At 43.4% G+C, this 12,868-nt stretch overlaps 1 protein-coding gene across 4 annotated transcripts in view; it reads right to left on the bottom strand.

The window, feature by feature from the left end:
- GOLIM4 (golgi integral membrane protein 4) overlaps nt 1-12,182 on the bottom strand; it is an 83,527-nt gene extending 71,345 nt beyond the window's left edge. Inside the window, exon 1 of one of the 4 annotated variants that reach the window (XM_005675353.3) lies at nt 11,642-12,182. In XM_005675353.3, coding sequence (XP_005675410.2) covers nt 11,642-11,828 — 187 coding nt within the window. In that variant the 5' untranslated portion in view covers nt 11,829-12,182. The remainder of the gene's footprint in view (nt 1-11,641) is intronic. The other 3 variants (XM_005675355.3, XM_005675354.3, XM_005675352.3) reach the window with 3 other exon arrangements.

The following is a 12,868-nucleotide window of genomic DNA, read 5'->3' as shown; positions in this document are numbered from 1 at the left end:
TACTATTCATGCAACTGATGCTCTTTCTTTAAATCAAAGATACCTATCTTTCTAAAACCAGTTGAAGTCCATTAAAAATATGTATCTTCCGACTATCAAATAATAAGGTCTTCACAAGGGCTGCAGGCTATATAAAGCCAAAAGGAACATATTCAGAAGCAAGTGAAAATACCATACGGACAAACACATTTTATTCCATTCCTAGCTACTAACCAATGAAATACAGTTATTTGCAGGAACATGAAATTTTCACAAATTGTCAACGGATTTTGAAACTCCCTAAAGGACAGGATGGCTTCAACTTTGGGATTTTCCCTAACAACCTCCTAGTTAGGTTCATACTTCAGAGAGTTAACATTTGAATTCTTCCTGGTCAGATAAGTTTAAAAGACCAGATAATTTCCCTCTGAGGTGCCATGATTTCAAATGTCATTTTTTACTATGTCAAATTAAATGGTAAATCACATTTTAATATACAGTAAAACATTTTTTTACAAAATTACAGTCACACTGGATAATCCAAGAATATAATCTAGAACAGTAGCTGGTACACAGCAAGTACTCAAAGATGACGTTGGTAAGGATATCTCCGACAATGTCAGTGACATTCTTACGCTGTGGGAGGCAGCTACTAGGATGGCCCCAGATGACTCTTGCATTGTTATTCTTACCCTTGAGCACAAGCTAAACTTGGTGACCCAATAGTGATGAACAGAACAGGGCGGGAAGTCGTGAGTTATACCTTCAAGATTAGGTTATTAAAACACTTTCACATTCACCTTGGGTTCACACAAACTCTCTCCCTGGCTGCTGCTCTTCGATCTCTTGCCCTGAGGGAAGTCAGCTATTCTGTTCAAAGTTCCAGGTTGGAACTATGGAAAATCCTATGGAAAGCCCTGGAAGAGTGAGACTAGAATTGGATATTCTGAGGCCTGCCAGCAACCACATTAGTGAATTCTGAGGCAGATTCTCCAGTCCTGGTCAAATTTTGAGATAACTACAACCCTGATCCTCTGGTGGCTCAGATGGTAAAGAATCTGCCTGCAATGTGGAAGACGTGGGTTTGATCCCTGGGTTGGAAAGATACCCTGAATCCTCATTTGCACGGCAAACCACTGCAGTATTGCTGTCTGGAGAATTCCATGGACAGAGAAGACTGGTGAGCCAAAGTCCAAGGGATCGTAAAGAGGCAGACATGACTGAGTGACTAAGCACAGCACAGTACATACAACCCTGATCAGAAGTTTGACTCCAACATCCTAAGAGATCTTGAATCACTCAGCTAAGTCAATTCCTTTCCAGCAAATACTGAGATAGTATTTGTTGTTCAAAATCAATTCAGTCTGGGGGTAATTTGCCATTCAGCAGGGTAACGAGTCCAGATTTTGGAAGCAGAGCGCTGCCATGACAAAAATCTAAATGGCAGTAGTGGCTATGGAACTGTGTAGTGGGCCTAAGAAGGGCATGAGTCAAAGTGTAAACCATCTCAAACACACTGTTTACAGAACTTTGGACTTTGAAGAGATTTCTAATAAAGGCATGAATGAAAGTGAAGAAAATCTTATTGGAAACTAGAAATTATGTAGTGGCAGAAGGTTTAACAATACTGACACTTAACATGTAGTTACGTAACCTGCAGATTTGTGCAGTTAGATGAGATGTTTTTAAAGTGCCAAATGAACTGTGTAATTTAGCTGAGGAGACTTCCCAGCAAAGTACTGAAGAGGCTACCTGGTTTCTTCTTGCTGTTTAGGGAAACCTGTGAGAAGATAAATTGGGGGAGGGATCACTAAACAAAAAAGACAAGACTTGAAGGTTTTGAAGATTCTCAGTAACTCTAAAATCAAGACATAGCTTCCAACCAAAGATCATTTCTAGGGAACTGTCTGAAAAAAAAGTGTGAAGTGAGGTCAAAGTTGTAGCTTCTGAAATCCTTTTGGTAAGCCCTGGGAAATGCGGCATGTCACAGTATTATTCAATCAGGCTATAAGACCTCCTACAACTTTTAAGGGTGTGACTCACACAGGTTCTCTTAAGTGCGAGTTTCCTTAATCAAGCTCACCTAACACAGGTTCTCTCAACAGGATTTTGCTAAGTTAAAGGGCGTTGTCTCTCCCTTATTTTTGCAGAAACCCAAGGTAGAGAAGGAATCATCTCTAAGATGGGTGTGCTTTTTGACTAACAAGAGTAAACCTCAATAAGCCTCATGGGAGACCCACAATAGTTTTGAGAGGATTTTATCAGGAGAAACACTGCCAGTTTTGACTAGAAGGAATGGAAAGGGTCCTAAATGAAAAAACACCATAAACCCCCAACTTTCTACAGGCAAGAAACAGGCTGAGAAAACTCAAATGTAAACACATACCACCCTTCATGAATAGGAAGGATAACTCAATACTCCAAAGGGTAGAATCAAGAACCATGAAGGATTATTCCCAGGTCTGAAGCTAGCTGAGGAACATTTGCCTAACTGGATTTCAGAATTTTCATGGACCAACAACTCCCACATACCTTGTACTTCGTGCTTTTTTTTTGAATAAGAAGATGTAGGTATCTTATGCCTGCTCCACTGTTGTATGTTGCTTGAATTGAGGTTTAGTTTCACAGATCCATCAATGAAGAGGAACTGAACTTGAGAAGTTATACTCGAGGAACTACTTCCAAGGAGTCGTACCCACACCCAGATAAAACTTAGATGACTTCTGGATTTTGAGCTGACATTTACCTATAAGGAGGATTTTTTTTCATTTTCTAATAAAAGTGATGTTTGACATCAGTCGAATTTAACATGTTTTTCAAAAACAAGTCTTTATAAAGGATATAAAATCCTTTTTAAAATTTCCTCTAAATATTTGTTATTAGGTTGAGAGGTCAATGCTGTAGGAAATATAGATTTATAATACTAAATCTCACTAATATAAAGCTTAATAAACTGTTCCACACTAATCAAACTAAATAACCAATTTACCAACTTCCCATTTTTAATCTATATTTAGAATATTTTATTTTTATAGTACCATAGCTATTGTCTCGGAGAAGGCAATGGCAACCCACTCCAGTACTCTTGCCTGGAAAATCCCATGGACAGAGGAGCCTGGTAGGCTATGGTCCATGGGGCCGCTAGGAGTTGGACACGATTGAGCGACTTCACTTTCACTTTTCACTTTCATGCACTGGAGAAGGAAATGGCAACCCACTCCAGTATTCTTGCCTGGAGAATCCCAAGGACGGGGGAGCCTAGTGGGCTGCCGTCTATGGGCTCGCACAGAGTTGCAAACGACTGAAGCAACTTAGCAGCAGCAGCAGCAGCAGCTATTGTCTACAGCATATAAGCAATGTCAAAGTTCTCTTACATAGCTTGAGTTGTAGATTTTTTTTTAACATTTCACTTAAAAAAGGGGCTTTAAATGAGATGTGAAATAGGAAATGAAATGTTTGACTCTCCTAAAATGATAATATATTTTTCTTAAATTCACTTATTCTCAAAGGAAAGGAAATGGTGTCATTCAAATGCTCTAAAATGCCTCATCCTTCAGAGTGACAGCACATCTTTCTATTCATTACCTATCATATTATGACATTTTATGTACGAAAAATAGCTAAAGCAATATTTTTTAAAATGTCACACTATTATAACGAGCAATTTACTTCATGCCTGCATCCCTCCAGGCTATGAGCCTATTTAGTGAGGCTTATTAGCGTAGGGCAATGGCTGGCATGTCCTCTGGAAAAGCACCCATAAGCCAATAAAAACAAAGAACACAAGTGTGCCATTCAGAACTACAGAGCATTGTTTAAAAATAGCAACACCCATTTCAGCTCAAACTGCAATGAGGGTGCTGCTGGTCTCCAGGGGCTGCAGGGTGCAGCCCTGGAGGAATGCTATGTGGCTCTGGAAGTCAGTGTTTGTGGACTCTGGGCTCAGCTTGAGACACATACTTAGTGACTCATCCTCTTCCAAACTGTTTTCTTAACTGTAAAATACAGTTTCGGTATCACGAAGGGATTTGATCTGTTCCTAAACTTCGGAGATGCAGGTACTCCTGCATCTTATTCCGTGCATGCAAAACCTGTACTATGAAATGCCAAATGTTCACTTTTTCCCCTATAATAAACTTCTAAAAGGGAAACTTTACATTACTACCTTGTAAATGAAAAATCTGACTTATGTGGCATCAATGGGCGGTAATTGTGAAATTTAAACGCAATAAAACAACAAAACAATTATTAAAGTCTAGCTATCAGGCTGTTTGGCTGCCTGAAGTCTGCTCTCTTAAAGAAAAACAAATGAGCAGCTACATCAACGAGAGGTTCTAGAATCAAACTGAGAGTTCCTCCTTGACTTGTCAAGAAAACACTGAAAGGGAATTCAAAAAAAACAGCCGTTTCTCATGTGATTCTATGTTATTTCAAGCAGCATGTGCAGACCACCTAAAATCAACTCAAGAATCAACTAAAATCACATTCTGTAACTGCACCAAATGCCCTACACTCTGGAGATGCTGTATCAAATAATCAGACTTGTTACTTCTGATTCTAAATTTTATCTTAAATCCTCACACGACCCACCTAACCCACTTTCTCCAAACCATTAATATCATCATGAGACACTAAAATAATTTTGAGGGCAATGTAGTACTGTGGAAAGAACCCAGGCTACAAAGTCACATTAGGGTTCCAAATTCAGATTCATTAGATTCGACCTTGACGCTGGAAAGTTAATTAACCCCCTCTGAGCCTCAGATTGCCCCTTCACACCATAGTGCTTGGTTCAGTGTTAGGGAGAAAATGCAAGTATCATGCTTAGCACAGACCATGAATGTGGGAGACAATAAATGGTATGCACTTCACATAATTTAATTCTTCCAAGGAAATTTCCAAATTTCTGTCAAAATAAATTCGCTTTAATGGCTTGAAAGACAAAATACAGTTGGCCGTTTTTATTTTAAAGTACAGTTATATTATGCATAACTTTCACTTCCAAACACAGCTACAAAAACCACAAACCACTGACTGGCAAGAGTAGCAAAAACATTTTGTCCTCAGTGATAAAATAAGAACACTGAGTTGTCAAAATGAAAAACAGCAACACTTAGTTACTACCATGTACAGCATTCTCAGGTCCTTTCTTACCAAAAAAGGGTCAATACGGTAGAAATGACAGAGCGAGAGCGTCTTAAATCAAGTAAGTTTCAGCCAAGTTGAGCATATGGCTCCAAAAGGAGCCACCTTTAGACCACAGCTAATAACTGTTACCTTCCAGATGTAATACGGTGGGCAAATGAAATGAAAAGCAGCCAATGCTAATACTACAACAGCAAGTCCTGGTTTCCTAGTAAATGTCATAGTGACACACTCTGGGATTCGTGCCAGTCACATTAAACGTATTATTTCTAGTCCATGCAAGTGTGCAAAATAGACATTGCTATCCTCAAGGCACTATGAAGAAACCAAAGTTTACAGAGGTTACCTGTGTGCTCAAGGTCACTCCACTGGTAAACACCGGAGTTGTATTCAAACAACATCTGATGCCAAACCCACATCCCCTTCCCTATTCCCTATTTTTTTCTTTTTAGGACATGGAGGTGGGGGCAAGAATCTTCTCCAATGTTCTGAAATGTCATAAACTGATGTTAGTCCCCTTGCCTCTCTTTCTCTCTTCCATCTTCTGGTTCCTCTCAAATCCTCTGCACTTTGGTCCTCTCAGCTTCAGTCTTCATTCTCAAACTCCCAATTCACCCATTCCTTAAGTCTCTAAAACCTAGTCTTATGTCCACGCTCTTGGTGAGGCAAAAGGGAATTTTAAAAGCTCAAGGTAAGGTTCCCAATCCATGTGGATGTAGTCAACTGCACAACATACTTGAGACTTAGAAGGCTCACTCGCCCCTTATACATGGAATCTAAAAAGAAATGATACAAATGAACTTACTTATAAACTAGAAAGAGACTCACAGACTTAGAGAACAAACTTACTGCTGCCGGTGGTGCATGGTGCATGGGGTTGCGGGGGGGAAGGAATGGTGGGGAAGAGATAGTTAGGGAGTTTCCAAAGGTCATGTACACAGTGCTATACTTAAAATGGATAATCAACAAGGACCTACTGTATAGCACATGGAAGCCAGGACCAGAGGGGAATTTAGGGGAGAACGATACATGTGTATGTGTGGCTGAGGCCCTCTGCTGTTTACCTGAAGCTGTCAAAACGTTGTTAATCAGATGCTTTGCTGTTGTTGTTCAGTTGCTCAGTCATGGCTGACTTTGCCACCACACGGACTACGGCACGCTAGGCATTAGCTTTACCCCAATATAAAATAAAAAGTTACAGCAAAGCAAAAGGCTCACAGATAATGGGCGATTCTCTTCCCTGGTCAACCAATATTGGTGAGTTCCATTACAGGGATGACCAAGGCAGGTATAATGTGCAGAAGCAAACATGTCCGTGCATGTCACATATATTCAACAGAAGTCTTAATTGAGTCATACTTTCCAAAGTTTTATCTTTTATTCAGGGAATGAATTTTAAGGCAGGATTTTACATACAAATAAAACTGACTGAACTTAAAAAGTTGTCATTTCTGTTCCATTTTTTAAACAGAACAGAATTAAACAAAAACAGCCTGATAAATTTCACCTTTTAACTGCAAGATATATGTACTTCAGTGAAAATGTCCATTTAATAGACAATATCTGTTTGTTGTTTGGACTTCCCTGGTGGCTCAGAGGTTAAAGTGTCTGCCTGGAATACAGGAGATCAGGGTTCGATCCCTGGGTCGGGAAGCTCCTCAGTCGTCAAGTTGTGTCCAGCTCTTTTGCAACCCCACAGACTGTAGCCCGCCAGGCTCCTCTGTCCATGGGATTTCCCAGGCAAGAATACTGGAGTGGGTTGCCGTTTCCTACTCCAGGGGATCTTCCTGATTGAGGGATGGAACCCACGTCTCCTGCATCTCCTGCACTGGCAGGTAGATTCTTTACCAGTGTGCCGCCACCTGGGAAGGCAAAACCAAGATCACCAGCTGGTTTAAAAAAAAGAAAAATATAGCAAGACATCAAATCCAAGCACTCTGACTCCTCAGCCCACATCCACTACATTTCACTGCCCACCTTATGTAAGCATATTCATCAGCAGAGAGCCAATACCACATAGGTATAGACCTACTATTTATTGAGCACCTATCATGCCGAGCACCTATCATGCCAAGCACCTGGCACTGGAGATGAAAGAACAACAGAAAGAAGAACCACCACAAAAAAAAATCTGGCCCTTAGCTGAAGGACACTTTTTTATTCTTTAAAACAGATTCAGGGGAGGTCGAAAAATAGTAGCCAGAAACAGTATGCTTTCATGCTCAGGTAAATGGGTCATCCCATGTCTCAGGGGAACACCATGCAAGGGACAACCTACTTAAATTAACCATGTCAGCCTTAAGCACCAAACCTGTTTATTTTAAATAACTGTCACACACTGATCTGAAATAGAAGCATCAGTCATGTCCGACCCTTAGCGACCCCATGGACTACAGCCTACCAGGCTCCTCCGTCCATAGGATTTTCCAGGCAAGAGTACTGGAGTGGGGTGCCATCGCCTTCTCCAGAAACAGAAGCATAGAAGACAACATATGAACTTTTTCTCCATGGTTTCTGGTCATCCCTGGGAAGACCAAGAGCACTGCAATAATGTAATACAGTGTTTTAAGAACTAGTGACTGTTTGACCCTACTTAAAAAATTTTTTTAAACATAGTTACATCCCTCTCCCAGATCTTATTGCACAAGGTTACTCCTATCTCTGGCTATCACTCCCTCTACTAATTTGACATAATATACAGTTGATTAGTAACCAGACTCGAATTCTAACTTTAAATTATCAGGGAGGGTCCCTTCTCCAGAGTAAAGTACTTCCATTTACGCCAGTCTACCTATTTTCTTTGATGTGCATTTAGGTACAACAAAAAAGGAGCTAATGATAAAAACAAAGTCTGTGAATTTCAAAATTTTACGCACGGCAACCGTGGGAAGAAAAAGAGGTCAAATCTCTTAAACAGAAACCGTAATGATCACAAAAGCTAATCGTGAATGAGCAGTACCTACTATGTGCTAGAAGCTTCCTTTGCCGTTGTTTAGTTGCTAAGTTGTGTCTGACTCTTTTGTAACTCTATGGACTGTAGCCCCCCAGGCTTCTCAGTCCATGGGATTTCCCAGGCAAGGATGCTGGAGTGGGTTGCCTTTTCTTCCTCTGAGGGATCTTCGCGACCCAGGGATCTAACTGTGTTGGCAGGTGGATTTTTTACCACTGAGCCACCAGGGAACCCCAGAAGCTTCATAGGTATTAATTTTTTAATTTAAATTTATTTATTTTAATTGGAGGCTAATTACTTTACAATATTGTATTGGTTTTGCCATACATCAACATGAATCCGCCACGGGACTTCATAGGTATTATTTTATCCTTACAGTATTTTATGAAATAGGCCATTCTAATCTCCATTATATAAATAAGAAAAATGAGGCCCAAGATCACACAAAAAGTTGCAGGGCTAGAACTTTAATCACATGCTTGGGTTAAAAGAAAATAAAAAAAAGTCAAATGTCTTTTCAGCCAAGCCAGTGAAGTCAATGTGTGAATCAGCTGTCTCAAGACTACAGACCTGTGGTTCTCAACCTTGGCTGCGGCACTGCAATCACCTGGGGAGATTGCCAGAAGGTTTCCACCCCGACAGATTGTGACTTAATAGGCCTGGGAGCTGCCCAGGTGATTCTAATGGGCAGTCAAAGCTCAGACACTCTTCATAGACATAGAAAATAGTGAGTGGCCCCAAAAGTGTTTTTTTCTTAATTTTTAAGTTAGCTAAAACACTGAGCTAATCAAAGGTTGTTACTACTGCCTCTGCCACCAGAGGTAACCTCTGCTCTACTCCTCAATATAATTAAGGAATATTATGGGTGGAAGACAGAGAGGCTAGACTGGCAGACACAGACATTTGTTTTTAGTGGAGGGGGCATTGCTAAGTCTTGAACTTTCACATCACCCCCACCATTTCCTATTTACAAGACTGTTTGACTCCAAAATGCACTTGGAGTTAGACTTAACCTACTTTTAATGTCTAGTGTACAACCCATCATTAAACTGAAGATGACTCAAATATGTTCATTTAACAAATGACACCTTCAGAATACATGGCCAAACTAAAAGTTTTTCAACCAGCTTTTTCTTTTTTTTTTTTTGCCACTCATGATTAACTGATTTTAATCCAAGCCAGGTCAAGAGATTTCACATAGCTAAATAAGTCTAATGTCCTAAAAACAAATCTATGCTGGTCGTACATAGCACTGCCAAGTAAAATGTCATTTGTCATTGGAAAAGGGAAGAAAAGCTACCTGCCATCAAAAAATCTTCATTTTGATGGGAAATTCAAAATAAAATGCCACAGAATAGAAGTCAAGTGTGAAAAAAGAAAAACTGTAGAAGAAGAAACTAATCTGAGTGGGAGATAATTCTTCACACACAATCATACTGCAATTGCTGCAGCACAATTCAAAAGGAAATCGCAAAAGGGTAAATTAAGAAATGGACTGTAAGGTCACTCATTCAAACTGGCTACATTTTTGTTTTCATCTCCTGCAGCAAAGCAACTGCTACGCACTATAATGGTCTCTTCCCCACTACCACCACCAAAAGAAGGGAAATAAAAGGAGAAAAGACACTGAGCCTGATCTTCTAAATAGAATACTGCAAATAAAGGCTATGACTCAGAAATTGGGACCTCCTCAGTCAATGAGTTCTACCACTGGGAATTAAGGCAAATATGGTGCTTGGGTTAATATTTCACTGCTGTTACTTGAGTTTTTTCGGGAAATGAAATCTGAGAAAGCAAACAAAAGTACTTGGAACTAGTTTTCTTACCACAGTTAATTTTTGTTTGTTGAGTGAATAAATACATTGACCCTCCCTCAGGGTCGGACACTGCTCAGAGCGGAGGGTGTTTTGATGAACTATTGATAGCACCTGCTCTTGAGTCTCCTGAACTAAAAGAACAAGGCACCGACCTTGTACCATCCACCATACACCCTTCCTATCACAAGTGTGAAAATGCAGTCCTGCCATTGTACTCCTAAATGGCAAATATTTCCCTGGATCTAACTGCACTGAACTTCACCAGGAAACCACTAGTATCTTCTAAGTAAATAAATAAATATCCATACTTTGCAAACCAACAGTAATTCATGAGTAAATCTCAACACATTTTACAGAAAAAAACTTTTTAACCTAAGGCTGAATCAAAACAGATTTTCCTTTTGAAACAAACCCAGCTCACATATTTTCATTGCCTGTGGTGACACAGCTTCAGTAAGCTAAAAATACTTCCTTTACTTCTAAACTGGGAAAAACAAATAAGACCAAGAATCAAGCTGTGGATCATTTTCTTATTATTTTTTTTTAACTAGAGAGAACATTCAAAATAGCTAAGTCCTGAAAAGGCATCTGTTTTATATTTGTATAAATATACAGTGACAGACACCAGCCATGCAGCTTGTATCTTCCTAGTAATGTGAAATAAGCTCTATTTGCATTATCAGCAAAGACTGTCAACATTTCAATACTCACAGCCCTTTACTATTATTACTTGTTCTGGTTAGGGAGAGGGCTGCATGAGTGTTGAAAACTAACCAAGAGTACAAGAAAAAGCTTTCAAAAAATACGTACAGGATGACGCTGCTCTTAACAAGGCCACCTGGTTCTGAATTTGCAGTCATGCATCATTTACGTGCCTGAAATTTACATTAAATGGGATTCTAAAATAGAAGAATAGGAGCTTAAGTCATTCTGCAGGTCTTGCTCACATTGTGCTTGCTGTATATTTGGCAAAGTGAAAAACCAGGTTTCTCCTCTTGTGCTTCTCAAGGCTAACTGTAACACACACACACACCCAACCACCCCCCTTCTGGGATAAACTGAAAGTTAATTAGGAAAACAATTCAACCTTTTTAAAAAATTTTTTCCAAAAACATATGTGCTGGATGGTGAACAGTAGTGTGGACTTACCCCAACACACTGAACATCTCTAAAGTCACACTACCAAGTTAGCAGAAATAAGATACTAGCAAGTGTAGGCTACATTCATCTAGAGCATTAGTTCGGACCACTGGGGCAGGTTTAATTTCCTTGGGGGAAAAACAGCAGAGTTTGAGAAGTCTCGGCCAAACTGCCCATTTCTTAGGCTACTGACAAAGTCAGCTGAAAAGCAAATACCTAGAAACCAGAAAACCAAGCTCCTCCGGATACACTGGCAGAGCGGAGACAGGGATCCTGGTTTCTCTGCCTAGATGGCTGCTGGGCCTTTTGACAAATGACAAGTGCTGGGGTTAGAGACTCAGCGTGCACCCGCCCATCCCATCGCCCAGTGGGACATGGGTTGTGCTACCAGTTTCAAATGTAACCGCCGGAGGAGGCCGGAGGGTGGGGAGGTGTCATCCCCTCTGACACTCCGGGGTCCGGAGGCCCGGAGAAGCTGCCTCTGCTGTCCCTGAAGGTTAGAGGTGGCGGCGCCCGCAGGGCCAACGGCTCGCCAAAGCCACTTTTCCAGCCAGGGCGGGAGGCGCGGGGCAAACTTGGCCACTGGCCGCGCGCATCCCGTTAACCGTACCTTGTAACTGGGCGGAAAGGGACTCCTGGTGCTGCTGGTACTTGAGCGCCACCGCCTCGGCTTTCCGCAGCTGCGTCTGCAGCTCGTAGTAGAGCATCGCGCCATAGAGAAAGCCGAATACCACGGTTAGCAGCAGCAGCGTCTGAAAGATCCGCTTCTGCTTTCGGGAGCACATCCCGTTTCCCATAGTCCCGCCGGGGCCCCGCGCCGCGGCCGTCCGCGCCGCCGCCGTGCCTTCCTCCCCTTGGCCCGAGCAAGCGCCTCAACTGCGGCCGCCGAAGGAGGTGGCCGGACGCAGCATGAGGAGGAGACGCGAGACACAAAAGCCGGGCCGGAGGGGAAGTGGCGCCCGCTCAGCCCCCGCGCGCGGCGGGGCGCGCAGCCATCGACGCCGCCGAGGCGGCCGCCGCCGCCGCCAAACTTTTGCGAGGCTGACTCTCCGCGAGTGCCCGGGCCCGGGAGGGGGCCCTCCGCATACTTTCCGGCGGGCTGTCCTCGCGCCGGTCCCCAGACGCCGCCTGCCTCTCTCCCTCCTCCCCACTTTTTGGCCCGGCTGCCCCCGGCGGCGCTCGGAGTCCCGCCCCGGCCGCTCCCCGCCCCCTCGCGGTGGCTCCCACTGCGCGACTGTGGCCACCAAAAGGAGGGGGTGCGGCCCCAACAAAGGGAGGCGGACTCCAGGCAGCCTCTCGGCGCGCGGCTCGCGGGGGTGAGTAGCTGGGTGGGCGACTGGCTGTCCCGGCCGAGTTTGGGGGGGACCGCGGGCCGGTGTCACTGACGGGGCTGCCGAACCTCGGCGGCCGCCGCCTCCCACCCAACTTACGTGTCACCCACGGCCCCGCTATTTTGGCCAACCGGATTCCGGGAGGAAGTCCCACTCGGGCTCCTCGCTCATTGGGCCGGTCAGAGCCGCCGTTCCCTCCCTTCGGGGAGGGAGTACCGGGCTCGATTGGACGCCCGCTTTGTCCGTCCGACCCCTGGGCCGCGCCCTCCCTCGAGCTCTCGGTCGGGCGAAGGGCTCCTTGGGCAGCCTGGCGGCCTGGCGCCGGGTTACGCCCACGTGGAGTGCGGGTGATGGGGAGAGGCCGTGGAGCCAGCCGCAGGGAAGTTGGGGTGCACGAGAGACGAGTCCCGGCTGGCGTCTGGGAGAGAGACGGTGTGTGTGTGTGTGCGTGGGTGTGCGCGCGCGCGTGGAAGTGTATCTGTGATCCTGCACTTGGAAAGCACGTG

This window comes from Capra hircus, chromosome 1 (genome assembly GCF_001704415.2).
Source record: "Capra hircus breed San Clemente chromosome 1, ASM170441v1, whole genome shotgun sequence".
NCBI classification, from domain to species: domain Eukaryota; kingdom Metazoa; phylum Chordata; class Mammalia; order Artiodactyla; family Bovidae; genus Capra; species Capra hircus.
The sequence above is the reverse complement of the archived record's forward strand: the minus strand, read 5'-3'. Positions and strand labels throughout refer to the sequence as shown.